The following is a 27,571-nucleotide window of genomic DNA, read 5'->3' as shown; positions in this document are numbered from 1 at the left end:
TAAAACAAGAAAAATTTTAAAAAAAATTTTTTTTAATGCCCAAAACAATAGGGCATGATTCAGAATTACCCTCTGAGCTGCCTTTCTGGTTCTTTCTGGGAAAAACGCTTAGGCAAGTTGAGAAAGGAAGGAAAGTTGGAATAATGGCAAAACTGTTAGAAGCATTCCTCTTATTTCCCTTCACTGCCTGTCCTCCCAACATTATACCCAAACTAGTTACAAAGCCATTCTGTAAAGAGATCTGGTACCTACGATTTCTTCAGATTTACACAATATCATCACTAGAATTTAATTTCTACAAGGGCAGGGATCTTTGTTGAGTGGCACATGGTAGACATTCAATAAATACTTGTTGAATAGATGGGTTAAGTGAAAGTGGCAGGGATCAACTAGAGTGTCCTGTGCTTAGGGTCTTTTAATAAAGATGGAAAGAATGACGTTAATCTTGTAGCAATTATCTTTTAAAGTCTGGGTATTAACAGTACTGTTATACTTCATTAAGGATGCCTCACATTTTTCCAAAAATATATTTATTTTTAAAAACAAAAAATCAGATCAGTTTTATAGAGTCAAATTTTCCAGAGACAAACCAGAGTTTAGATTCCAGCTTAGAGTGCAAGCGAAGCATCACTAATCTCATGCAGAAGGATTTGTCTCTGCAGGAGGTACATTCTGCTTGACTGCAAGCACTCAATTCTCTAAATCTGGTTTGTACTTCTGCCATCATTTTATTCCATTCCAGCGCTCTGGCATGCAAGATAATCCATCTCTAAAATTCAAGACTTCCAAATTGAGATGAACGATTATTGGGCTTGGGTTGGGGTTTATAACCAATCCGATCATTGATCATTTGTTCCCGGCTCTTGGGATCACTGCTGAGCCCAATGGCTCCTTCTCCATCACTGCCTCCTACAACTTCCACATCTTCCTTCTGTTTCTTACGGGTCTGAAAGTATAAAAGTTTTAGGATTAAGGCAACATTCTTTCAATTAGAAAATGTTTATTTAGAACACCTACCATGTACTAGGCATGGGCTAAAGGATAGAGTTAGGGTGTAAAGAACAATAAACCGAAATCCTAGGTTTGGAATACTTAGGGGCACAATGAGGATATGGTGTTAAAAGTTGTAACCCCTGATCACTTGAGGTCAAGAGTTCGAGACCAGCCTGGCAAAAATGGCGAAACCCTATCTCTACTAAAAATACAAAAATTTGGCGGGGCACAGTGGCTCACACCTGTAATCCCAGCCCTTTGGGAGGCCAAGGTGAGCGGATCACGAGGTCAGGAGATCGAGACCATCCTAGCCAACATGGTGAAACTCCATCTCTACTAAAAATACAAAAATTAGCTGGGCATGGTGGCGCATGCCTGTAATCCCAGCTACTCGGGAGGCTGAGGCAAGAGAATCGCTTGAACCAGGAAGTCAGAGGTTGCAGAGAGCCGAGATGGCGCCACTGCACTCCAGCCTGGCAACAGAGCGAGACTGTCTCAAAAAAAAAAAAAAAACAAAAGATGTAACCCCTACCCTCCAGGATGTCACAGTCTAATAGGGAAACAGGCAAACAGACGATTATAGGATGATCAGGGCTATGACCTATAACAGAGAGAAGTCCACACTGCCAAAGAGACAAGAGGTAAGGAGTTGGGGTGTGGTGGTACAACAGGAAGCTACAATTGGAAAGATGTAAGAGCAGACAAGGGGGAGCAAAGGGCATTTCAACAAATTTATTATTCTAGAGAATAGACAGAAAAATAAATTGGTAAAGAAATAACCATCAAAAATCTATAGCCTGACTGATTCCATGAGATTAAAAGTAACTCAAGAAGGTTTTATGCTATCTTATCAAAAGGTCTGGGTTTTGTGGCTTCATTTTGTTTTCAGATAAAAGGTTTGGCTCTTAAGTCACATGTGACTGCAGAATCCACAAAGTATGTCTTAGTTTGATCATTTTCAAAAAGAGACACTTATCCCGTAACTGCTACTACCTGACAGATGATAACTTTCTCTAAGAGAGTGAAATGATGTTTTATCCAAAGTTACTTAATAATAGAAAAATGGCTCAGTAACTCAAATCACTGGAATTACCACCATTCTTCACCACTTGCTGCTGAACTGTGGGCATTTAAATGCCAAGCATCAGGCTGACCACAGTGGCTCATGCCTGTAAATCCCAGTGCTTTGGGAGGCCAAGGCGGGAGGATTGCTTGAGCCCAGGAGTGTGACACTAGCCTGGGCAACATAATGACACTCCATCTGTCTCCACAATTTTTTTTTTTCTTTAGACTGAGTCTCTGTCTGTCCCCAGGCTGGAGTGCAGTGGCGCCATCTCGGCTCACTGCAACCTCTGCCTCCTGGGTTCAAGCGATTCTCCTGCCTCAGCCTCCCAAGTAGTTGGGACTACAGGCGCATGCCAGCACACCCGGCTAATTTTTGTACTTTTAGTAGAGACAGGGTTTCAACATGTTAGCTAGGATGGTCTCAATCTCTTGACCTCGTGATCCGCCTGCCTCGGCCTCCCAAGGTGCTGGGATTTACAGGCATGAGCCACCGCACCCGGCCCACAAACAAATTTAAAAATTAGCCAGGCATGGTGGCGCATGCCTGTATTCCCAGTTATTCAGGGGGCCTGATGTGGTAGGATCACCTGAGCCTGGCAGGTCAAGGCTGCAGTGAGCTGTGATCAAGCCACTGTACTTCAGCCAGGGTGACAGAGCAAGACCCTGTCTCAAAAATAAAAAAAAAAATAAATAAATAAATGCCAACACTCACAAAGTATTACAGGGAATAAAATAAGGTATTGCCTTTTATGTGGCAAATGACCTTCCTGATTACTAGTAAGTGATGTTAGAAAGCTCTACCTAAATACCTTTGTGAAAACAAGTTCGAAAAGGCAAATCACTCTATCATTCTGAGAATATCCAAGTAGAATGAAATCACGGCTTCCCACTTTGAGCAACTGCTGTTTCAGAAGCTAGAGTCATAGTAGTATAATCAAACTCATGTTGGTAATAAATGAAACAGGCCAGTTTTCTACTGGTTTCACTTTAGCTTAGGGCATGACTGTCCCTGCTTCCTAAGTTACTCTAAAACAAGGCAAAACCCACTAGATAACTGCCTTTAGTGGAAAGACTAACTCAATAGTGAGCTGACTGTAGAGTCAAAGTTCAGCATGCTAGCATTTTATGAGATTCATTACAACTGAAGTTTAAGTCATACTTTAAAGCTCATCCTTAATAATATATGAGTTTTTAGAAAGCAAAAATTATGATACTTAGAGAACACTAAAGTCTCTTGGGATGAAGCAGGGGGAAAGAAATCTAAGTTATTAGTCTTAATATGAAGCATATACAATACATAATAAAGCTGTTGGTGAATACATGCAAAATGTACTGTCCTCTGCCATATAGTACAAGATATCTGATAGGACAGCAAATGAAAATAGACTTGCATTGAGCCCTCCTTTGGACCTGGTATTGCAGGGAACAGATGCAGAGAGAAATACACTAATCCCTGACTTCAAGGAGCTTATGGCCCAGTGAGGGAAAACAAAATCAAACAGACAATTACAACAGAGAGTGACAGTGCCTATGAGAGAGGTTAGCACATGAGGATAAGGTTGAGCCTAACCCAGCTGGGGGCTGGAAGGAGTAAGAGTTATGCTGGCAAAGAAAAAGAAAGGGCTTTTCTGGCAAAGGGAACACTTGTGTATTGGCATTGAGATTAAAGATAACCCAGCAGTGAAAGTGGAGACATAAGCAAGGACCAGTGACAAAGGACCTCATATGCCATGCTAGGGAACTTGGAATTTATTCTGTAGACCACTGAAGAATGTAAGTCTTATTAATGGACATCTAATACCGTGTAGCAAGGCCACACTTAAAAATACATATGGGGCCCCTACTATGAACTAGATGGTAGGAACTCAATGGTGAAGCAAACAGACATGATTTCTGCAATCAACGTTCCTAATGTAAATGATTTTACAATAAAAAAATTGTAAATTATAATAAATGCTATGAAAAAAATATGGTGCTTTGTGAGAGCTACAGAGATGGAGGCAGCATGGATGGGAATGACACATGTAACTTGGATACGGTCAAAAGTGGCCTCTTAAATTGAAGAGTTGACATTTAAACAAAGACTGGAAGAAAGGGAGCACTCCAGGCAGGGGGAAATAATACGTGGAAAGTCCATGGAAGTGATAAATAGTTTGGCATGTTCAAGGAAATGAAAGAGAGCCAGTGTGGCTAGGGTATAGAGGGCAAGGCAAGGAATGGCACAAAATGAATCTGGAGAGGCACTAGAACATACAAAATCTTGTAGGCCATGGTGAAGAATTCAGATTTTGTTATAAGTGCAGGAAACTACTGAGGAGTTTTAAACGGGAATGACAGGATTTGAAAATTTTTGAAGATCATTCTTGATACCGGATGCAGAATGCACTGAAAGAGACAAAAATGGAAGTAGAAGACCAGTTAGAATGCTACTACAATTATACAGGGAAAGACGGTTACTTAGCGCAGGACTGTAACAGTGAAGATGAAAAGGTATGGGTGGATTCTAGACATATTCCGAAGGTAGAATCAAAGGGTTTACAGACAGATCGAATATAAAGCGTAAGAGAAAGGGAGAACTCAGGAATGACTGCTAGGTTTTTGGCCTGAGGAACTGAATCGATACTGAGATGGGAAACACTGGGGAAGAATGGAAGGGACGACTGGTTCAAGGGAGAAATCAAGAGTTTTTCTCTTTTCTTTTTTTAACATGTTAAGTGTAGTAGGCTGAAAAATGGCCCCCAAAGCTAGTAGGTCCTAATCCTGGAACCTATAAATGCCTTATATGGGAAAAGGGCCTTTGCAGGTGTGACTAAGTTAAGGATCTTGAGATGGGGGGATTATCCTGGGTTAATTAGGTGGGCCCTAAACACAATCACACATATCATTATAAGAAGGAGGCAGAGGAAGTTTTCACAGACAGAAAAGAAGACAATATGACTCTGGAGGCAGAGACTGGAGTGATACAGTCACGAGTCAAGGAATGCCAGCAGCCACCAGAAGCTAGAAGAGCCAAGGAATGGATTCTTCCCTAGATCATCCATAGGGAATGTGGCCCTCCTGACACCTTGATTTCAGCCCAGCAATACTAATTTTTGGCCTATAAAACTGTGAAATAATAAATTTCTGTTGTCTTAAGCCACGAAGTTTGTGGTACTTTGTTACAGCAGCCACAGGAGACATACATGAAGTTTGAGATGCCTGTAAAGCATCCAAACAGAGATTTCAAATAAGCTGTTGGTTTAAGAGTCTGAAGTTCAGAAGTTAAAGTTATTGTGTATGTATGTGTGTGTATATACATATTTATGTATGACAGAGAGTCTCACTGTTGCCCAGTGTGGAGTACAGTGGAGCCATCATAGCACACTGTAACCTCAAACTCCTGGGCTCAAGCAATCCTCCCGCCTCCGCCTCCTGAGTAGCTCAGGCATGCGCCACCCTGCCCAACATAGAGACAAGGTCTCACTATGTTGCCCAGGCTGGTCTCAAACTCCTGGCCAGAAAATGCTGGCATTACAGATGTACGCCACTGTGCCCACACAAGAATTATTAGCTTAAATATTCCTTAAGCTTTGAAAGTTGTATTCATGGCTGGGCACAGTGGCTCACGCGTGTAATCCCAGCACTTTGGGGGGCTGAGGTGGATGGATCACTTGAGGTCAGGAGTTGAGACCAGCCTGGCCCCAACGTGGCAAAACCCCATCTCTACTAAAAATAAAAAAATGAGCCGGGCGTGCTGGCATGAACCTGTGGTCCCAGCTACTCGGGAGGCTGAGGCAGAGGTTGCAGTGAGCCAAGATCATGCCACTGTACTCCAGCCTGTGTGACAGAGCGAGACTCCATCTCAAAAAAACACAAAGTTGTATTCATACCTCCAGGTCCTTTCGAATGCTCTCAAACTCTTCAATGTCATCAAGCTTTAGCTCTAGGCGTGTTGGTTTTCGTCTCAGCATACTGAAGTCAACACTAAGGGCCAAACCCAGTGAACTATTAGCTGTTAAAAATGAAAGAGAGGAGGAAAATCTGATGGTGATAAAGTCTCAGATACAAAACATAAAATCAATTTGCAAGCATGTATACTAAAGTGAATGGAAGTATTAAAAATTTATTTGAATTCACACATAGACTTCGAAAGTCTTTTTTTTTTTTTTTTTTTTTTTAAGAGATAGGATCTTGCTCTTCGCCCAGGCTGGAGTGCAGTGGCATGACCTTAGCTCACTACAGCCTCAACTTCCTGGGCTCAAGCAATCTTACTGCCTCAGCCTCCAGAGTAGCTGGGACTACAGGCGTACACCGCCATACCTGGCTAATTTTTGTGTTTTTTGTAGAAATGGGATCTCTCTCTGATGCCCAGGCCGGTCTCAAACTCTTGGGCTCAAGTGTTCCTCCCTCCTCATTTTCCCAAAGTGCTGGCATTATAGGCAAGAGCTACTGTACCCAGCCAACTTCTAAAGTCTTTAGGTATGTGATTATTACATTTTTATTAGATTATGGAGATCTACAGCTCTGTAAAATCAAAAACTCTTTCTGTAAGAATTTAAAATAGCAAACTGCCTATAAGAGAGAAATTCTAGGCAACCATCACTTTAATCTCATGTTCCAGTCACATTCAAAGAAATACTCTAGCTAAAAGAATAAACTATCACATCTTAGTATAGTTATAGGAGAAAGTGGACAAACCAGTGAATTTAAGCTACTCTACATGAGAATTGTCAGAGATTTGTGATCACTCCTGAATGCTAAAATCAGTTTGCTAAATCTCAGAAAAACTCCAACTCACCAATTCACAGGATTATCCTCAGCATCCAAACAGATCTTTAATGTGTACGTCATTCATTAAACAAACACTTCTTGTGCTCCAGCTACAGAGTTAAAAGGTACAGTCATAATCTGTGGGGAAAACAAAAGAGAAAACTGTGATATCATGTAATGAGAACCCTGATGAGGATACTGGCACTGGCATCACACAGGCACCTAATCCAGTCTGGGCTGAGTGTGGGGTGGACAAGGATGTCAGGCAAGCCTTCCTGGAGAAAATGATGTCTTAGTTGACTTCTGAAGGGCAGGCAGAGAGAAGAGTGCACAAGGAGGCTCAAGTACAGCTTCGGTAACATAGCAAGACCCTGTCTCTACAAAAAAGTAAAAAAAATAGCTAGGCTGGGCCGGGCGCGGTGGCTCACGCTTGTAATCCCAGCACTTTGGGAGGCCGAGGCGGGCGGATCACGAGGTCAGGAGATCGAGACCACGGTGAAACCCCGTCTCTACTAAAAATACAAAAAATTAGCCGGGCGTGGTGGCGGGCGCCTGTAGTCTCAGCTACTCGGAGAGGCTGAGGCAGGAGAATGGCATGAACCCGGGAGGCGGAGCTTGCAGTGAGCCGAGATTGCGCCACTGCACTCCAGCCTGGGCGACAGAGCAAGACTCCGTCTCAAAAAAAAAAAAAAAAAAAATAGCTAGGCTGGTAGTGTGTACCTGTAGTCCTAGCTACTCAGGAGGCTGAGGTGGAAGGAGATCACTTGAGCCCAGGAGTTTGAGGTTGCCACAGTGAGCCATGACCTCACCATGAGACCCCAACTCAAAAAAAAAAAAAAAAAGAAAAGAAAAGAAAAGAGGCTCAGGAGAGCATTCCACAGCCTGAAATCCCAAGGTAATACTATGTTAATGAAAACCATTTTGTTTTGTTTTGTTTTTGAGAAAACACAACCCCCCCAGCTGAGTTTAATATCTGTTGATGGCATCATTTGTATATTCTCCACAGCATCCCCTAAAGTGTATCTATAAAAACAGTCAGTAAATGTTTGTTGAATAAAAGGTGAGATCATTCTTGAGCACCGTGCTGTTTTTCCATTCCCATTCTTTACATTCTTATTTTAACGCAAAAACCCTGTGAAGTTGATGAAATGATTCCTATTTCACACATAAAGAAGTCATCGAAGCAAGCTGTTCAGTTTGGTTAATAATTTTAGCCTCCTATAAAAATTATAACGGTCAACATGATAAGCATTAAGTGAAAATGATGGAAGTGAAAACTCCTTGAAAGTATGTACAGATACAAATTATTACACGTATCTAGGCTGAAACTAAGGACTGTGAAGTATACAAAGGAAGAAACAGTTCCTTCTCCCATGAAGCTTAGGATACTACAGATGATATTATCAACACAAAACACTGGCACATTACATTTCAAATTGCTTTGTACTAAATCAGGCATTATCTTCTACCAGATTCCAATGCAGACAAATGGTAGAGAAAGCCAAAGTTCCAAAGAGGGAAAGAGAGGGATAGGGATACCTAAAGGAGGAAAAAAAAAAATCTATACATATTACCTTTTCTGTAAAATGCGAAAAACTGGCCACTAGGGAGCAGTATAGAGTAACAGTTAAAAGTGCTGGCTGTAGAGGTTAAAGGGCACAGGTTTTAATCCCACTACACCACTGATCTTGAACAATTCGTTTCGTTTCTCACTAGACCTTAGTTCCCTCATCTGTATCCTACTCTGCTGTTGTAGGAAGTGAATAACGTAATGCAGAGTAAGCTCTTGGAATATTATTTGGCATTTAATAAATGTTCAATAAATAACATCTATTATTGCTGTAATTGTTCTACGGGGTTGGATGAGGATCTGGCCAGCTAGGGAAACGTCAATATTTTGAGGATCTCCCACTGCCCACGCGGGGATAAAAACCTTATCCTGTTCGTCTCTAACGCCCCAGCATCCAGCAGGGCAGAGAGACGTACAAAGTTATCTGACACCTTCCTATCCATCATCTTACTCTCAATCTGATACAAAGACCGGGCTGCAGACAAATCAACAAAATCAGGCCGAAGCTCCTCCGCCGGGTCTTTCTTTGACTTTGGCACTAGCGGGCTCTTCTAGCTTAATCTCTCGCCGCAGCCCAAATCCACCGCCGAGCCATCAAGCTCAGAAGGGGCCCCTGGGAAGACTTCCGGACCATGGAGGAGAACAGTCCTCGTCCCCTAGCTCCAGGCCTGTACCTCGGATCCCAGGCAAGGGTTTCTATGGTAACATGGTCCTCGGCTCCAAGAAGACGTAAACGCCCCCGTAGGCCCAGGGGACACAGCGGACCCAGGAAGCCCTTGACTCGCTCCAGAGTTCAGCCCCGAGCCGCGCGAGGCGACTCACCTACCTCTTTTCAAGCCGGCCTAGCCCCTTCCCGGAACCTCGGCTCCCCCCCACGAAACTACTGCTAAGCCAACTGGACTACACTTCCCAGACTGCTTGGAGCCTCTCTCTCCGCAGAACCTCGTCTTCCGCGAGCTTTTCTTGGAGGTTCTAGGAGGGACGCCCCTCAATGCCACGACGCCATTTCCTACTACGACTTCCATCATGCTCCGCGCCGCTCCGGCGGCGGTGACCCCTCTTGGCCCACGTCCTGTCTGTGACGCACTTCCTGTCAGTGACGCACTTCTGCTCTGCTGGGCGCGCGGTGGACGGTCTGAAACAGAGTGCTTGGATTTCGCTAGGGCCTGGCGGCTCCAGAGCGCAATATGGCTTCCTCGCGAGCCTCCTCCACGGTACAGAGCCCGGGATCTCAGCTCACTCTGGCAGGGAGCGCTAAGGGGGAAGGGGATTTTTGTGGGAAGGGGCCGTTAAGGAGCGGGAGAAGGCGGTGGAGGGCTGAAGAGGAAGGCTGCGGGACTCAGTGGTGTCATACACAGCGGACCACCGTTTTCCTGATCCCTAAGCGCTTTCGTGGACTGTAGCTTATTTGCACCTCTCCCACTACAGCCCCAAAGGGCAAGCATCTCTTCCGACTCATCCAGTAACGGTGCTCTGAAATAGGGAAGTGTCTTGGCCAAGGTTTATGCCTTTGGCAGATCTCAGAATTTTAATGAGACCTACTAACTCCTACTACCTCACGTCTAGAAACGTTTGAAATGTATACACTTGTAATGTTGTAACTTGTTATCCTTTAGCACCGCGTTGGTTATTTTATCTATCCTTAGTATTTCCCCAGTGATGAGCAGTAATCCTGGAAGCATCATAAAACACGAGGTTGAACACTTCCAACGGAATGAAGTAAACAGATTCCAGAGCAAACCTTTCATAGGAAAATACCCGAGAGAACCTCACTAGTTTTATCAATCCTGTCAACCAAAGTGAAGGACTGAAACACCCTCCCCCTACCCTCACCTCAAATCAATGAAGAACGTCTTAAGTAGTGTCCAATTTGTCCTTTCAATTACGGAAGAAATAGGACTGTGAAACTCAGGGTGAGCTTCATCGTCTGGTGAAGTCCGGTAAATTGCCAAGATTAAACCTTAGTTTAATCCAGATCTTTGATTTAGCAGGCAACCAAAACTAAAGCACCCGATGACTTAGTTGCTCCGGTCGTGAAGAAACCACACATCTATTATGGAAGTTTGGAAGAAAAGGAGAGGGAGCGTCTGGCCAAAGGAGAGTCTGGGATTTTGGGGAAAGAAGGACTTAAAGCAGGGATCGAAGCTGGAAATATTAATATAACCTCTGGTAAGATGCAAATTGTGAGCCCATCTTTACCTCTTTGGATAATGAATACCTTCCTAAACTTAAATATCACCAGTTTTATAATGTCAAAAAATTTCCTTTTTTTTTTTTTAGACAGAGTCTTGCTCTGTTGCCAGGCTGGAGTGCAGTGGCGCGATCTTGGCTCACTGCAACCTCCGCCTCCCGGGTTCAAGCAGTTTTCCTGCTTCAGCCTCCCGAGTAGCTGGGATTACAGGCACACACCACCACGCCTGGCTAATTTGTATATTTAGTAGATACGGGGTTTCGCCATGTTGGTCTGGCTGGTCTCAAACTCCTGACCTTGTTATCCGCCCGCTTCGTCCTCCTAAAGTGCTGGGATTACAGGCGTGAGCCACTGCGCCCGGCAGAATTTCAATTCTTAAACTTGCAGCTATAAGGCTGTATTTTGCCTACCCCCTTATAATCATGCAGAGAGCCTTTTTCTTTTTTTTTTTTTTTTGAGACGGAGTCTCGCTCTGTCGCCCAGGCTGGAGTGCAGTGGCTCAATCTCGGCTCACTGCAAGCTCCGCCTCCCGGGTTCACGCCATTCTCCTGCCTCAGCCTCTCCGAGTAGCTGGGACTACAGGCGCCTGCCACCACGCCCGGCTAATTTTTTTTGTATTTTTAGTAGAGACAGGGTTTCACCGTGGTCTCGATCTCGACCTCGTGATCCGCCCGCCTCGGCCTCCCAAAGTGCTGGGTTTACAAGCGTGAGCCACCGCGCTCGGCCGAGAGCCTTTTTCTTACAATCTGTTACATAGTTTTTCTTCTATGAGTGAGCAGTCTTATCAAAAATTCAGTGTACATTTGGATTCAGATTGATTCCATTTGTCTTCTGGAGATCTAACATAGTTCTGGCATTGGTTTGCAGCTAGAGTGGTTCATGATATTCTCCCTTTTGAAGTTTTCCAATTATTTTTTACCCAAAGTGAAATCTTTTTTGTGTGTGTGACAGGGTCTCACTCTCTTGCCCAGGCTGGAATGCAGTGGCATAACCTTGGCTCACTGCAACCTCTGCCTTTTGTGTTCAAGTGATTCTTCTGCCTCAGCCTCCCGATTAGCTGAGATTACAGGTGCCCACCACCATACCCAGCTAATTTTTGTATTTTTAGTAGAGACAGGGTTTCACCATGTTGCCCAGGCTGGTCTCCAACTCCTGACCTCAAATGATCCACCCACCTCGGCCTCCCAAAGTGCTGGGATTACAGGCGTGAGCCACTGCACCTGGCTGAGTTATCTTTTTTTTTTTTTTTTTTTTTTTGAGACGGAGTCTCGCTCTGTCGCCCAGGCTAGAGTGCAGTGGCGCGATCTCGGCTCACTGCAAGCTCCGCCTCCCGGGTTCACGCCATTCTCCTGCCTCAGCCTCTCCGAGTAGCTGGGATCTTTTTTTATTATAAAAGTAATAGTGGCCAAGCCTGGTGGCTCACACCTGTAATCCCAGCACTTTGGGAGGCTGAGAAGCGGGAGTCTGGCTTGAGCCCAGGAATCCAAGACTAGCCTGGGCAAATAGTGATACCCCATCTCTACAAAAAGTAGAAAATTAGCCGGGCATGGTGACATGTGCCTGTATTCCCAGCTAACTGGGGTTCTGAGGTGGGAGTTCAAGGCTGCAGTGAGTCATGACTGTGCCACTGCACTCCAGCCTGAACAACAGAGCAAGACTCTGTGTCAAAAAAAGTTAGTTATTTTTCTTTTAAAAGATCAATGTATAAATGTGTGAAGTAGAAAATCCTATATTTTTTAAATTAATTGATTGTATATCTTTCTGAGAATTTTAATACAGGTATAAAAATATGTAATTTTTTCCGTAAATGAAAACATGATATAAATTGTTGTATAACCCCCATTTTTCATTTTATATACCATTGAGGATATCTTTCCATGTCAGTAATGAGAGGTCTACTATATTTTTAAAATAAAATTATGCATATTTGTCCTAAGAAGTTCAGACAATACCAAAAGGCATAAAATGAAGACTCCTCTGCAGTAGGGACATCTGTCAGGTTTCTCATTGATCCTCCCACACATTTTCTAAACACATGCACTGTAGCCTAGTGACTTTTTAAACTTTTTATACTATCTTAAATATAACGTCACCACTGTACCTCTCATTTTTTATCACACTTACATTTTGGTGTGGGTTTCAAAACTATTGCTAGATTATCCAGAAATCCTTATAGTTGTGGAACTCTCATTTTCATGGTAATTATTTGCAGTTTACTAGTTAATTATTTGTTAAGTATCCCTATACTGGGTCTCTTTTAGAGAATAAATAGCTTTAGCCGTTGTTACAATAATGTTTCTGTTACATCTTCTGGATAGACAGCCTAGTTAACTCTTTGCAAAAGATGTTCTGTACTCTTACTTGCTGGTCTCAGCCAAAGTGTGTGGCTTAAAGTTAATAAATGAAACAAGAGGTGGCTTGAACCATTTTCTTGCCTTTTGAAGCTGTGTCATTTAGGTTTATGTGTTTGGCATAATTTAATAAACTGAAAAACAGTAAACTATAAAATGTGTAATAGACAGTTACTTTTCCCTCAGGGTATACACAGACTGCAGTTACTAGAAATTATTTCTCTGTATTTGAAGAAGATCTGCTGATGTTGCCTGTTTTCTTTTTAATAGGAGAAGTGTTTGAAATTGAAGAGCATATCAGCGAGCGACAGGCAGAAGTATTGGCTGAGTTTGAGAGAAGGAAGCGAGCCCGGCAGATCAATGTTTCCACAGATGACTCAGAGGTCAAAGCTTGCCTTAGAGCCTTGGGGGAACCCATCACACTTTTTGGAGAGGGTCCTGCTGAAAGAAGAGAAAGGTTGCCTTTCTAAATATTTACTTTTTTTCTTTATTATAATCACAGGGTTCTATTCCAAATTTTGGTTGATCATTTAGTTGAACTTTAATAGAATGTCTCAAATCATGTTAACAATATCTTACTGTGTTTATATGAGTTAGCCCATAATCTGTCTTAGGCCAGTTTTTACTCCACTATTAATTTTTCTTTTTTGTGTTTGTTTGTTTTTGTTTTGTTTTGTTTTGTTTTGTGTTTTGAGACGGAGTCTTGCTCTGTCACCCAGGCTTGAGTGCAGTGTTGTGATCTCAGCTCAATGCAGCCTCCACCTCCCGGGTTCAAGCGATTTTCCTGCCTCAGCCTCCCAAGTGGCTGGGATTACAGGCACCTGCCACCATATTTTTTTTTTTGTATTTTTAGTTATTTTTTATATTTTTGTATTTTTAGTAGAGACAGGGTTTCACCATGTTGGCCAGGCTGGTCTTGAACTCCTAACTTCAAATGATTTACCCACCTTGGCCTCCCAAAGTGCTGGGATTACAAGTGTGAGCCTTCATGCCTGGCCCGTTTTTCTGTATAGACTGGGAAGAGGGTGCTAACGTGCTCCCTTGCCTCCCCTCCCCAGTGTGAGTTTTGAATTGGATAAACATTTGTTGTTGGGCTTTGAAAATTGAGACATCAAATGCATTCTATATCAGTGACCTAAAACATTGATAAATGTTTTTTGGATTTTATTGAAGAGGGGTACCATCCTCGGATAATGCCCTCTTGTTATTTTCAGGTTGCGAAGTCTTTTAGTTGTGGTCTAGTCACACACAATTATGAGGAGCCCCTCTGGTCTCGCTGTCCACTGTCTCATCTCCCCTTCATCATCCAGCTTGTTGGAAGGGTTTTTTCTATTACTCCCTTGAGGTCTTTACTCTTATTTACTCTTCAACCTGCTGCAAACTGACCAACCCCTACCACATTAAAATTGCTCTTTATTAAGATCACCAATCCACCTTTACTAAGAATAGCCCTAGTATACTGCCAGCCACTCCCTCCTTGAAATACTCCCTCCTTGAACTACTCCCTTTCCTTCACTCTCCTAAGACCAAATCCTCTTGATTTTCCTCTTCTCTCACTAGCTAATTCTTCTCACTTACCTTCTAAACCTCTTTTTCTCTGCTTGCCCTTTACAGGCTGTCTTTTCCTCTACTTGCCCTTGGTGATCAGCTCTACTCCCATGGCATCATTCACTGTGTGTTCTGATGATTCCCAAATCTCTCATTGCAGCTCAGGTATCCCACAGGTACTTCAAACTTGAGACATCTGAATTGAAATATTTCCCCACCTCTCTCCTATACTCGTACAATTTTTAGTTGAACATCTGCCTAGCCTCCTTTATAATCCATTAGCAAAATCTAGTCTGTTCTACTTGTGAGATACAACTCCAGCTATCTTCTTTGCTCTATCTTTACTGCTTTCAAATCTGCACTATTGTGATAGCCCCAAACATGTTGTGTTAATTGCTTGCTTAAAATCCTAGATTGTCTTCTCATACTTGGAGTAAAACACTCTTACCATGGTCTGTAAGGTCTTCAGCCTTACCCATATCACCCTTCCCCAATTTACTAGAATAGCCACATTGGTCCTTATGGAATATGCTAGTTCTTTTTATGTCTTTCCACATGATTAGTCTATTTTTATTCTTCTCTCTTGGCTTTTAGAGGCTTTTCTTCTTCTTTTTTTTTTTCCTTTGAGACGGAGTCTCACTCTGTCACCCAGGCTGGAGTGCAATGGTGCAATCTCGGCTCACTGCAACCTCCACCTCCCAGGTGCAAGCCATTCTCCTGCCTCAGCCTCCCAAGTACCTGGGACTACAGGCATGTGCCACCATGCCTGGCTAACTTTTGTATTTTTAGTAGAGACGGGGTTTCAACACGTTGGCCAGGCTGATCTCAAACTCCTTAAGTGATCCGCCTGCCTGGGCCTCCCAAAGTGCTGGGATTACAGACATGAGCCACCACGCCCGGCCTTCTTCATTTTTTATTAACCTGGATCCCTGTCAAACTTCTTATTCTTTTGTTTCAGCATAGATGCCACCTATTCAAAGAAGCCTTTCGTCACACCTAACCCCTCCGTTCTCTGTCATAGTATGTTATTTTATTAGCCTTTTCAAAGGGTATACTTTTTTATTATTGTTTAGTTTGTTTTTTCCACCAGCAAAGTCTATCTTATTCATTATTATGTTCCTTAAATGAATCCTTTGAGACACTACTGCTACTATCTGAATTTCAGTCCACCGTCGTGACTCAGAGCGTCACTACAACAGTACTGTCTGATTTCCCTGCCATTATTCTTCCCTTTTAATCCATTCTTTGTACTGTTTCAGGGGTCTTTCTCACCTGTAAATCCTCCTGAGCGTGGCATTAGCAATTCTTTGTGACCTGACTCCTCCTTGCATTTGCAGCCCTGTTCTTCACCAGTCCTCTTCTATGTTCCACGCTCCAGCCGTATTGAATTATTTGTGACTGCAAGCTCAACATGTTTTTCTTACCTCCAGGCCTTATTTGTTTAACCCTTTGCCTGACATTTTCTTATTCTTGACCCCCTTGACCTGATTAATTGAGGACTCAATTTACATATTACCTTTTCTTAATGAAGCCTTCCCTGATCCTCTAAGCTTAGTTAGATGCCCGTTACAAAGTCCCCTCTAGCACTCTGTGCTGACTGCTGTAGTGATAGGTAATATAATGAATTATAGTTTGCCAGCACTCTCTGTTGTTTCCCCAGGACTAAGCTACTTGAAATCAAGAACCGATTCTTAGTCATCACTGTATAGTTAGCACCTGAGTCAGTTTCCAGTACATTGTGGCACTGAGTGAAAGTTGGCAGTCTTCACAGACCAAGTGGTAGCAGTGTAGGGGCTCATTGACTCTAAACTGAATAGAGTAATTGCTTATAGTTGAATTTTGGGAATTTCCAAATAGAGAAGACTGAGTGGGAGAAACCACACTGGGAGTTTAGCTATCCCCACTTGACTCTTAAAGAAGGTTCCTGGAGGGCTGGGCATAGTGGCTCATGCCCATAATCCCAGCACTTTGGGAGGCTGAGGCAGGAGGATCACTTGAGCCCAGAAGTTCAAGATTTGCCTGGGCAACATAGCAAGCCCTTCTCTCTACAGAAAAATTTAAAAATTAGCCAGTTGTAGCAGTGTACCTGTAGTCCCAGCCACTCGGGAGGCTGGGGTGGGAGGATCGCTTGAGCCTAGGAGGTTGAGGCTGCAGTGACCCTTGATCATGCCACTGCACTCCATCCTGGGCAACAACAAGACCTCATCTCTTAAAAAGAGAAAAAAAAAAAGGTTGCTAGGTGGTTTGAACAGTGAGAGAATAGTAAAGGCTTGCTCCCATCTTAGGGGAGCTTTAATAACAGTGTTTAAAACTGTTAAAGTGTACTTTAAAAACAGTGTTATCTCAACCATGTTTAAATTCTGATCTTTTTTTTTTTTTAACAGGTTAAGAAATATCCTCTCAGTTGTCGGTACTGATGCCTTGAAAAAGACCAAAAAAGATGATGAGAAGTCTAAGAAGTCCAAAGAAGAGGTAGAACTTGTCTTTAACTTCACAGTATAAACATGAAGGAAATGAGGGGATAGGTCTCTCGTTTCCTGCTTTCAATGGTTTGCTTTGCTAAGATGTTGGGGGGAAATGTCTTTGAAGGCTCTACCATTCAAGAATAGTTGCTGGTAGTAGTTTTGGTTCCTTTGTAAGTATGAATGGAGCTAAGTGAGTTTTCCAGTCAGGAAAGAATCATAGCATTCCTGGTATAACCATCTAATTACATATCATAGAAAAAAATACAGTAGAAAGTCCTATGCCTGATTTCATCCTATTACTGAACGAATTCACCTTCCTTCTGGGCAGTTAAAATGGAGAAATGACAGTTATAAGAGGAGTAGAATGCTTCAGACTTGACCTTTCTGCTCTTAATTTGCCTTTCAGTATCAGCAAACCTGGTATCATGAAGGACCAAATAGCTTGAAGGTGGCAAGACTATGGATTGCTAATTATTCATTGCCCAGGTAAAGAGAGCCTCCAGTAGAAGAAAGAAGCATATTTTTTGTGTGTGTTTCCTCTCAGGAACTGAGGGCTTGATAAAGACTATGGTTGTTAAATGAAATTGAGGGGTAGAGTAGAGATACATGTGGGTCCTTGTTTACAGCCCTGTTGCTCCTGGTGATGGTGTTTCTGTGTCGCAGGGCAATGAAACGCTTGGAAGAGGCCCGACTCCATAAGGAGATTCCTGAGACAACAAGGACCTCCCAGATGCAAGAGCTGCACAAGTCTCTCCGGGTAAGATGCTCCCAGTGATTGTCCCACATCTTAAAGGTTCTTCATGTTTATTTGACTTTTCTACTTTGGCTCACCTCTGGGAAGGTAGAGGCAACTAGAATGATTCCTCCCTGCTTGAGTTGAGCTGCTGTGACATGGAAGGAGCCATCAGTTAACGTGGCAGGAGCTTACTGTGCTTTGTACTCAGCAGAGGCCTATGGTTCTATTCTTTATTTCTCCCTGTTAATATGTCAAAGTTTCTCTGGGGTTTTCTGTTTATATTTAGCTGACTCAGAAGTTGTGATACTAGGACTGTAGAAAACAGCTGGGCACAATGGCTCAGTCCTGTAATCCCAGCATTTTGGGAGGCAGAGGCAGGCGGATCACTTGAGCCTCAGGAGTTTGAGACCAGCCGGGTCAACATGGTGAAACCCTGTCTCTACTAAAAATACAAAAATTTGCCAGGTGTGGTGGCATGCGCCTGTAATCCCAGGTACTTGGGAGGCTGAGACGGGAGGATTGCTTGAACCCAGGAGGCGGAGGTTGCGGTGAGCCAAGATCACGCCACCACACTCCACCCTGAGCAACACAGCAAGACTCTGTCTCAAAAAATAGACTATAGAAAACAGCATGCTGGAGTTTCATATAGCTTCATATATCAATGTATGTGTCTTCTAACAGCAGCAACAAAACCATAGAAGAATCTTGGGATGGGTTAAAACTGAAAAGCTGCTTTGTTGTTCTTTTTATGGTGGAAAAGCAAAGGAACTCTTAGATTAACCTATTACTGATCACCGTGTGTGTGTTTTTTTTCTTTTTAAGTCTTTGAATAATTTTTGCAGTCAGATTGGGGATGATCGGCCTATCTCCTACTGTCACTTTAGTCCCAATTCCAAGATGCTGGCCACAGCTTGTTGGTAAGTTCCATTTTACAATGACATTTTTTCCTAAATGGGGAACAGGCTCAGGAAAAAAATTAGCATTTGTGTTAGACGTCTATTTCTACGTCCTCTTTCTCTGCTTCTCATGATCACACCAAACTACAGATGTCAGTCAGTGCTCTACCTGTTGTATAATACAATGTAGCCTTGGTTTAGCCGTTCTCATTCTTCACCAGTGACCCCAGAGATCCATTACATAAAGCACTCTGTCACATTCTTGACACTAGTGTTTTGGAACAGGTCCTGTAGTGAGTTTATAGACCAACTAGTATCCATAACTCAGTCTGGCTTTTCTTTTCCAGTTATGTGACCTCGCTAAGATACTTAATTTCTGTAAGCTTCAGTGTCCTCATCTGTAAAGTGGGATGAGGTAGTGTTTGTAAAGCATTTTGCCTTGACAGTGCCTGGTATGTAGTAAGGACTCGTTAAACGTTAATTATTGGTTTATCTTTGTTTTATTTTCTTATCACCACATACGCAGAAAACTCAGGATGTGGTAACTTTGTTGTTTTGTTTGAGTTTGGTTGTGTTTTTTTGTGGGACATGGCTATCTAATGAGAAAGGAAACTTAGATTGAATACACAGGAGCTACTTGACTAGACCGACCTTGAGACGGGTTCAGGAGAAAGCCAAGGGACTACACAAATGAGTCCACCTCTCCAAGCCTCATTACCCTCACTATAATGTTTGGTTGTTCCTGCCGTACCTACTTCACAGGTCTGTTAGAAAGATCATCCGAGATAATAGATACAAAAGTAATTTGTTGAAAAATTTCCAAAATAAGAAGTCTCTAAAAAGTTTAAGGCCAGCAAGGCACGGTGGCTTACACTTGTAATCCCAGCACTTTGGAAGGCCACGGCAGGAGGATCACTTGAGCCCGGGAGTTTGAGACCAGGCTGGGCAACAATAGTGAGACCCTGTCTCTACAAATTTTTTTTTTTTTTTTTGAGACGGAGTGTCACACTTTCGCCCAGGCTGGAGTGCAGTGGCGCAATCTCGGCTCACTGCAAGCTCCGCCTCCTGGGTTCATGCCATTCTCCTGTCTCAGCCTCCCAAGTAGCTGGGACTGCAGGCGCCTGCCACCATGCCCAGCTAATTTTTGGTATTTTTAGTAGAGACAGAGTTTCACCGTGTTAGCCAGGATGGGCTCGATCTCCTGACCTTGTGATCTGCCTGCCTCGGCCTCCCAAAGTGCTGGGATTACAGGCGTGAGCCACGGCGCCTGGCCCAAAAACTTTTTAAAAATTTATTTAATTTTTTAAAATGTTAGCCAGGTGTGGTGGCATGCACCTATTAGTCCCAGCTACTCAGGAGGCTGGGTGATAGAATTGCTTGAGCCTGGGAGGTTGAGGCTGCAGTGAACTGTGATCACGTTACTGCACTCCAGCCTAGGTGACGGAGTGACACTCTTTCTCAAAAAAAGAAATTTAAATACTTTGTAATCAGCAAAATACTATTCATATTTAAGGATAGTATCACTATTAATATTAGTATTATTGGATAGTTTAATTTGCCCCACCTTCCCTCACAAGTGGATCCAAAAGTTAAGGAGAATGGCTACTGGTGTAGTGTTGATTATAGTCCAGCAGAAGCCTCTGGTTGCGTGCGGGCTGGAGGTAGCTTTTTCTTCTATAACCCTTCCAACTATAAGGCTTTTATTTTTCTGTCAGCCATTGTAAAGTTTACTGGGGGTGAGAAGAGATCGTCCTTTAGTAATATTACCAAGGTACCTTTTCCTTCCCAGACCAACCCTGGCTGAGATGCTTTCCTTTGTATTTGATAGGAGTGGGCTTTGCAAGCTCTGGTCTGTTCCTGATTGCAACCTCCTTCACACTCTTCGAGGTAAGTTAGAGTCTTATCCAAATCTCAGTCTTTTTCCCAGTGTGAACTCAGTTAAGCCTTAAATTCTGCTTGACACTCACACCCCATACACACAGCATTAATTCTTGATTTGATTTGACTTGGTTTCCTCTGGCTTCAAGACTGGACTATCACAACTTCCTACACATCCACTTTTCTCTCATGTCCAGTCACACTCTGGCATTTTATAATCTCTAAACCAAAAACCACAATGGGTTTTTTTGTGTTTTGCTTTTTTAAAAAAATATAATTTAAATATTAGCTTAAATTAAAATAGTTGATGTTTTAATAGTTGAATAGTCACTTTAATATTCTGTATGTCCACATGTTCCCTAGTATATACTTACCTGTGATGTTCATCATAGTCTGTATTTGTACATGGGTTATAAAGAGGCAGGAACCTTTTAACTTGCATCTCTTACACTCCTTTAGGGCATAACACAAATGTAGGAGCAATTGTATTCCATCCCAAATCTACTGTCTCCTTGGACCAAAAAGATGTCAACCTGGCCTCTTGTGCGGCTGATGGCTCTGTGAAGCTTTGGAGTCTGGACAGGTGAATATCACTGTTCTGTGGCCCATACTGCCATCACTAAAGTAGATGTTTGATTGGTTGGACCCCAGGACCTCAGGTTAAAAATCTGGCATTTAGGCCATGCGCAGTGGCTCACACCTTAAGGCTGAGGCAGGAGAATTGCTTAAACCCGGGAGGTGGAGGTTGTGGTGAGCCGAGATTGCACCACTGCACTCCAGCTTGGGCGACAGAGCAAGACTACATCTTGAAAGAAAAAAAAATCTGGCATTTAACCCCCAAGATGGTTTAAGAGTCAAGGTAACTTAGTATGAAAATGAAGTAAGTGGAAAATTGAAATTATTAGGCCTTTTCTTACTAAAGGAGTTATGTCAGTTTTTTCTTACCTGTTAACTTTAGATCTTGATTTTTGCCTATAGCCTAGTGACCACTATTTCCTAGCTCCATTTATTCCAGAAAGATCCAGCCTACCTCCTACGTGATAGATTAACAATGAACTAAAGATAATATTCTTGGCAGTTCATTGGTTCTTAGCAAACAGCCACAGGGGAGAGGAAAGTGAGGTTCTGTCTAGCAGTATTACCAAGGAGATGTCTCCTCCCAACAGCATCATCCTTTACCTGGAATGTATTTTCCAACTACAACAGTTTTTAAAAATGTGTTTATATGATTGTTTTCCAAAAAAAAAAAAATTTGGAAGCACCCTGTTGGCCAAAAGCCATCTGAATTTAATTGTTAATTTTCTTTCTTTGGGAAAACACATGAAGGTTTTTACTTGAGAATTTTTATAAGAGCTAATTAGTGTCTTCACTCCTCAACAGACAGGGTCTCACTTATGAGCACAGCAGGTTTTAATTGGCTTTGGTAATACTTAGCAATATTTATTCCCCTCAGGCTTTGGCTTGTTCTGTGTATGCACATTGACGAAGTTCCCTTTTTAATTGCCCTCCTTAGAGTTCATGTTTATTTCCTTTTGCTGATGTTCAGATCTTTTGGTGGTTGCTGGGTAGCAGAATTTAATGGCCACCAAAAGGAGACTAAGCCTCGTCTCTATTTAGGAGTTCCTTTTTCATTTGGATCTTGGAACAGGCCTAAATTTGAAAAAGATTTGTCTGTAATCCACTTGTACCAAAACTATGTGATTTCTGTGTCCTTATATCTCTTCCAAAGCATGTTTTCTTTCTAGAATCCAGGTACTCCTTTGGTGCAGAATGACTATTTTGCTTATTGGGCCAAAGCATTTTACAAGTGTAGTTACAATTTAGCCTCTCGTGTTGTACAGAATGGGTATATCTGCACAAAAGGTAATCAGTTTTGTGAATATTTATATGTCTATAAAATTGTTTATATGTTTGGTTCCTTTCCAGTGATGAACCAGTGGCAGATATTGAAGGCCATACAGTGCGTGTGGCCCGGGTAATGTGGCATCCATCAGGACGTTTCCTGGGCACCACCTGGTGAGCCGTCCTGTTATTGTTTTATCCATACAGGCCTGTGGCATCTTCTTAACCCTTTCTGGCTATCTGCCAGGTAAATTTTTAGAGCAGAGATCTTCAGGTAGGATTTTCTTGGGCTGCAGGGAATTGGAATCAGAGGAGAATGTTTAATATAATGAGGGCTAAGTATATTTGCCTTTTTTTTTTTTTTTGAGGTGGAGTCTCACTCTGTCACCCAGGCTGGAGTGCAGTGGCACGATCTCGGCTCACTGGAACCTCCGCCTCCCGGGTTCAAGCGATTCTTCTGCCTCAACCTCCTGAGTAGCTGGGACTACAGGCGCGTGCCACCATGCCCAGCTAATTTTTTTATTTTTAGTAGAGACAGGGTTTCACCATGTTGGCCAGGCTGGTCTTGAACTCCTGACCTCAGGTGATCTTCCCGCCTCAGCCTCCCGAAGTGCTGGGATTATAGGTATGAGGTAACCCGCCCAGCCATATTTGCCTTTAAATTACAATTAATCTGAAATTTCAGAGTTACAAATTACCAGAAAACAAGTATTTTCACTCTTGTCCAATGCTACAGGTATATAAGTCTCCCTTCCTGGTTCTGTAAGTTCAGGGAGGCTAGAATCTGTTAGAGAACTTTTCCATTAAGCTATAATTAACATACAATGGAATAGATTTATTTTAAGTGTACAGTGCTGTCAGTCTTTACAAATGCGTACCATTCCTGTGACCCACACCCCTGTCAATATAGAGAACAGTCCATCACCCCAGAAAGGTCCCTCATGCCCTTTTCCAGCCAACTCCCCCTTCTAAAGCAACTGCTGATCTGACTTCTATCACCATAAATTAATTATGTCTATTCATACTGTGAATTCATTTGTGGCAGGCTTCTTTCACTCAGCATAACATTGTTAAGAGTCATTCATGTTGTTGCATGTATCAGTAATTCCTTGTTACTGCTGGGGGTTATTCATTTTTATGACTATGCCATAGTTTATCCATTTTCCTGTTGATGGACACTTGGGCTGTTTCCAGGTTTGGGCCAGTCAGAATGAAGCTGCTATAAATATTCTTGTACCAGGCTTTTTGTGGACATGAGTACAATTGTTGGGTCATAGGGTAGAGGTATTAGATGTATATTTAACTTTTTGTAAACTCCCCACCAGTTTTCTAAAATGGTTACACCATTTTACATTCCTGGAGTTCTGGTTACTTCACATCGCTGTTAACATTTGGTGTTGTCAGTCTTACCGTTTTGCCCAATCTAGCAGGTGTGTAGTGATCTCCCATGATTTTCATTCTTATTGCCCTGATCACTGTTGCTCTTGAGTGCTCTGTCATATGCTTTGCTTGTTTTTTTTTTAATTGAGTTTGTCTCTTTTGTCTTTATTTCCATGTGCATAGTCAGTTATACCACCTTGTATTGAAGAGACTTTCCTTTCTCTGTTGGAATTGTTTCAGTACCCTTGTTGAAAATCATCTGACCATATATGTGTGGTTATTTCTGTACTTCCTATTCTCTTCCATTGATCTATTTGTGTATGAGTGATTTTTGCATCCCCAACATCCAATTTAGGGCCTAGTAAATGTATAAATGCTTGATGAATGAAAGAATATAACAGTGGAGGCAGAAAGAAGGCAACAGAGTCTTTGCTGGGCCATTCTTGGGGAATCCTGTTATTAAAATAGCCACTAGGTTGGGCATGGTGGTTCACACCTATAATCCCAGCACTTTGGGAGGCCAAGGTGGGTGAATCACCTGAGCTCAGGAGTTCGAGACCAGCCTGGCCAACATAGTGAAACCCCATCTCTATGAAAAATACAAAAATTAGCTGGGCATGGTGGCGCACACCTGTAGTCCCAGCTACTCAGAAGGCTGAGGCAGGAGAATGGCTTGAACCGGGAGGTGGAGGTTGCAGTGGGCCAAGATTGCGCCACTGTGCTCCAGGCTGGGCAACAGAGTGAGATGCTGTCTCAAAAAAAAAAAAAAAAAAAAAGCCCTAGAGGTTTACAGCGATTCCATGGTTTTCAGCTAGCACCTAAGGTAGATAAGCTTAGTTGTCGAGTCATCGTTTATGTCAGAAAGGAGCTTCCTGTTAATATGGTTATATGAATAGTTTCAGAAGCATTAATAACTTAAGCTATAATGACTTATAATACTTTGTGTTGTAGAAACTGAATAAATACCAGCTGGTTGATTGTTAGTGTGATTTGGTTTTAGCTATGACCGTTCATGGCGCTTATGGGATTTGGAGGCTCAAGAGGAGATCCTGCATCAGGAAGGCCACAGCATGGGTGTGTATGACATTGCCTTCCATCAAGATGGCTCTTTGGCTGGCACTGGGTAAGGCTTCTCCCATGTAGCCAGGGGCAGCTCAGTACTCTCACCTCTTACGTATACCTGCTTCCACAGAGAACTGGATTCAAAGTGTTCATTTATAAATTATTTTTTCAGAGGACTGGATGCATTTGGTCGAGTTTGGGACCTACGCACAGGACGTTGTATCATGTTCTTAGAAGGCCACCTGAAAGAAATCTATGGAATAAATTTCTCCCCCAATGGGTAAAATAAACACTGAATGAGGGATGAAAAAGCGTTCTGGGTCAGCAGGTACTCTATTTCTAACTTCAATACTGCATCCAATCCACAGCTATCACATTGCAACCGGCAGTGGTGACAACACCTGCAAAGTGTGGGACCTTCGACAGCGGCGTTGCGTCTACACCATCCCTGCTCATCAGAACTTAGTGACTGGCGTCAAGTTTGAGCGTAAGCTTTCCTCCTGTTTTAGGTCTAAATGACACAGACAAACAGTATTGTGTTCCTGTGGAATGCAGGCCAGGCTTTAGCTTAACTGAGAAGTAGAACAGGAGAGAATTTGACCTACTGATAAAGGAGCAAATTATAATTTCCTTCCCCCTGCCATACCCTTAGATCTGTGGGAAAGCATGCTTCTCATTGCAGGAAGTAAAGACGACTTTCATGAGTGCTTTGCTTCATTCTTTCCTCCATGGATGCTCTGAGCACTGAATCCTTAATATTATTCTGAACAGATTCTCGGTCAGGGAATGAGCCAAAAGACCTTACTGTTATTTGTTCCCTTAAGTCTGTAGAAATAGGTTTTTTTAAAAATAGTATGTTTTTTAAAAATAGTATGTTTTTGCAGACTTTTGTGCTTTTGTCTTCTCTTTTGAATACTTGAATTCCTCTAGCAATTCCCCTTCTCTTCTGCTGTAGCTATCCATGGGAACTTCTTGCTTACTGGTGCCTATGATAACACAGCCAAGATCTGGACGCACCCAGGCTGGTCCCCGCTGAAGACTCTGGCTGGCCATGAAGGCAAAGTGATGGGCCTAGATATTTCTTCCGATGGGCAGCTCATAGCCACTTGCTCATATGACAGGACCTTCAAGCTCTGGATGGCTGAATAGATGACAATGGAAAAAGGACTTGAACCTCAAGCTCTCTCTAAGGAGCCGTTTTCCGCAAAAGAGAAGAATTGAAGTGTTTAGTTCTATCATGTTTTCTGCAATTACCATGCGTAGACCCTCAATAGAATTGGACTTCATGTCAGCCCCCACTCCAGGCAGGCAGCCCAATCCCTAGGTGATGGTGAGCCCCTCATGGTTGAAAATTTATTACTTTTTTACGCCCTGCCACGAACTGTGTAGACATTGTTTTTATTAATCTTTTGTTTGACCAGGCATGGTGGCTCACGCCTGTAATCCTAGCACTTTGGGAGGCCGAGGTGGGTAGATCGCTTGAGCTCAGGAGTTCAAGACTAGCCTGGGCAACATGGCAAATGCTGTCTCTACAAAAAAATACTAAAATTAGCTGGTCGCGGTGGCTTGTGCCTGTGATTCCGGCTACTTGGGAGGCTGCGGTGGGAGGGATGCTTAAGCCTGGGAGGCGGAGGTTGCAGTGAGCCGAGATTGCACCATTGCACTCTAGCCTGTGTGACAGAGCAAGACCCTGTCTCAAAAAAAAAAAAATTTGTTCGAATGCCTTATAGCCTTCCTCACAGCACCCAGGATTGTGACTGACTCTGCATTTTTAATTCTTGAAACTTGGCTTTCCATAACATGGTACATGCTTCAGGACTACATGTGACCCAGAGAGCAAGGTGGCTGAACTATAGTCTGGAAGCCCTCAGGTAAAGAGGCACATCTCACCACTCATTGGTTAAACAGTGCATCATAGGGAGCACTTTTCCTTTCCCTGGAGAATGGGATATGAAGCAGTAGACCGCAGCCATGCCGATGGTTATGCAGTGAAGAAGATTTGACCTCTTCCTGTTGAGTTTGCTTGGAATGCTGACTGCATCAGGCAACTCTGAACTGAACATTTGCTTTGTCAGAAAATATCTTTTATTTTCCTTTGAAATTTGGCAACGTTCATGTTACCCCAAAGCAAAACCATTGTGTCAGGAGTCAAACAAATGTTTAGAAAGCAAACATGATGTCTCTATTGTACAACCTCCTTTCTGTTGGCTATTTAAAGGATGTACTTCGTGTATTAAAGGGTACTTTAACGAAAAAAACCCTAATGGGTATTCCTAAACCTAAACCTTTTCTTTATTCCACATTTGCTACGGTAAAATCCTGTTACAAAACTACCCTGTAAAGAATTATTTTCTATAGTTAAGCATTTTTTGAATCCTAGCCCTTGGTCCATAGAGGTCTCCTTTTTTTGGTTTGGGATATAATGGATGATCTCAAATATGAATTACTCTGATTTGTGTCTCCCTTAGCACCTTGTCAACAATTTTTTTAAAAATAGAGGGCTGTTTGCATTGTGGGCCAGACTACCAGTAAGCCAGGCCTGGACTCAATTACAATTCTTACTTGTCTGTCATGCACCTCTTTTCACCTCAACTATACAACCTCTGAACTCTCAAATTACACAGTAAATTCGAAAACATATATAGGAATTTGGAAGAAGAAAAGGTTGTCTATGGAGGAGAGTTATTAAAGAAGGGCTCCTTGGCCGGGCATGGTGGCTCACACATGTAATCGCTTGAGCCTGGGAGGCGGAGGTTGCAGTGAGCCAAGATCATGCCATTGTACTCCAGCCTGGGCAACAGAGCAAGACTCCATCTCAAAAAAAAAAAAACTTAATTTGCTGTTG

General features: G+C 42.7%; 2 protein-coding genes across 7 annotated transcripts; one reads left to right on the top strand and one right to left on the bottom strand.

Annotated features, from left to right (window-relative positions):
• Positions 1-513: 513 nt before the first annotated feature.
• Positions 514-9,405, bottom strand: CDC26 (cell division cycle 26). Of its 4 annotated transcripts, XM_063636088.1 has the most exons (5): positions 9,204-9,283; positions 8,382-8,410; positions 6,836-6,945; positions 5,928-6,049; positions 514-946 (listed from the first exon to the last, which is right to left on the bottom strand). In XM_063636088.1, exons 4-5 carry the CDS (start codon positions 6,006-6,008, stop codon positions 770-772), a joined length of 258 nt encoding a protein of 85 aa, XP_063492158.1. In that variant the 5' UTR covers positions 6,009-6,049; positions 6,836-6,945; positions 8,382-8,410; positions 9,204-9,283; the 3' UTR covers positions 514-769. The 4 variants fall into 4 exon arrangements, with proteins under 4 accessions (XP_063492158.1, XP_063492159.1, XP_055127405.1 ...); XM_063636089.1 differs by lacking the exon at positions 8,382-8,410 and having other exon boundaries at positions 6,836-6,911; positions 9,282-9,405; XM_055271430.2 differs by lacking the exon at positions 8,382-8,410 and having other exon boundaries at positions 9,204-9,342.
• On the top strand, positions 9,390-26,984 carry PRPF4 (pre-mRNA splicing tri-snRNP complex factor PRPF4). Of its 3 annotated transcripts, none has more exons than XM_055271396.2 (14): positions 9,390-9,591; positions 10,369-10,546; positions 13,190-13,376; positions 16,852-16,939; positions 17,339-17,418; positions 17,596-17,689; positions 18,491-18,585; positions 20,393-20,451; positions 20,902-21,025; positions 22,369-22,458; positions 24,665-24,787; positions 24,899-25,006; positions 25,095-25,213; positions 25,682-26,984. In XM_055271396.2, the coding sequence occupies exons 1-14, from the start codon at positions 9,565-9,567 to the stop codon at positions 25,873-25,875; spliced, it is 1,566 nt and encodes a 521-aa protein (XP_055127371.1). In that variant the 5' UTR covers positions 9,390-9,564; the 3' UTR covers positions 25,876-26,984. The 3 variants fall into 3 exon arrangements, with proteins under 3 accessions (XP_055127371.1, XP_055127370.1, XP_063492145.1); XM_055271395.2 differs by having other exon boundaries at positions 9,450-9,591; positions 10,366-10,546; XM_063636075.1 differs by lacking the exons at positions 9,390-9,591; positions 10,369-10,546; positions 13,190-13,376; ... (1 more) ...; positions 17,339-17,418; positions 17,596-17,689 and having other exon boundaries at positions 20,354-20,451.
• Positions 26,985-27,571: the final 587 nt, after the last annotated feature.

The sequence above is a fragment of the Symphalangus syndactylus genome, chromosome 3, assembly GCF_028878055.3.
Source record: "Symphalangus syndactylus isolate Jambi chromosome 3, NHGRI_mSymSyn1-v2.1_pri, whole genome shotgun sequence".
NCBI classification, from domain to species: domain Eukaryota; kingdom Metazoa; phylum Chordata; class Mammalia; order Primates; family Hylobatidae; genus Symphalangus; species Symphalangus syndactylus.
The sequence above is the reverse complement of the archived record's forward strand: the minus strand, read 5'-3'. Positions and strand labels throughout refer to the sequence as shown.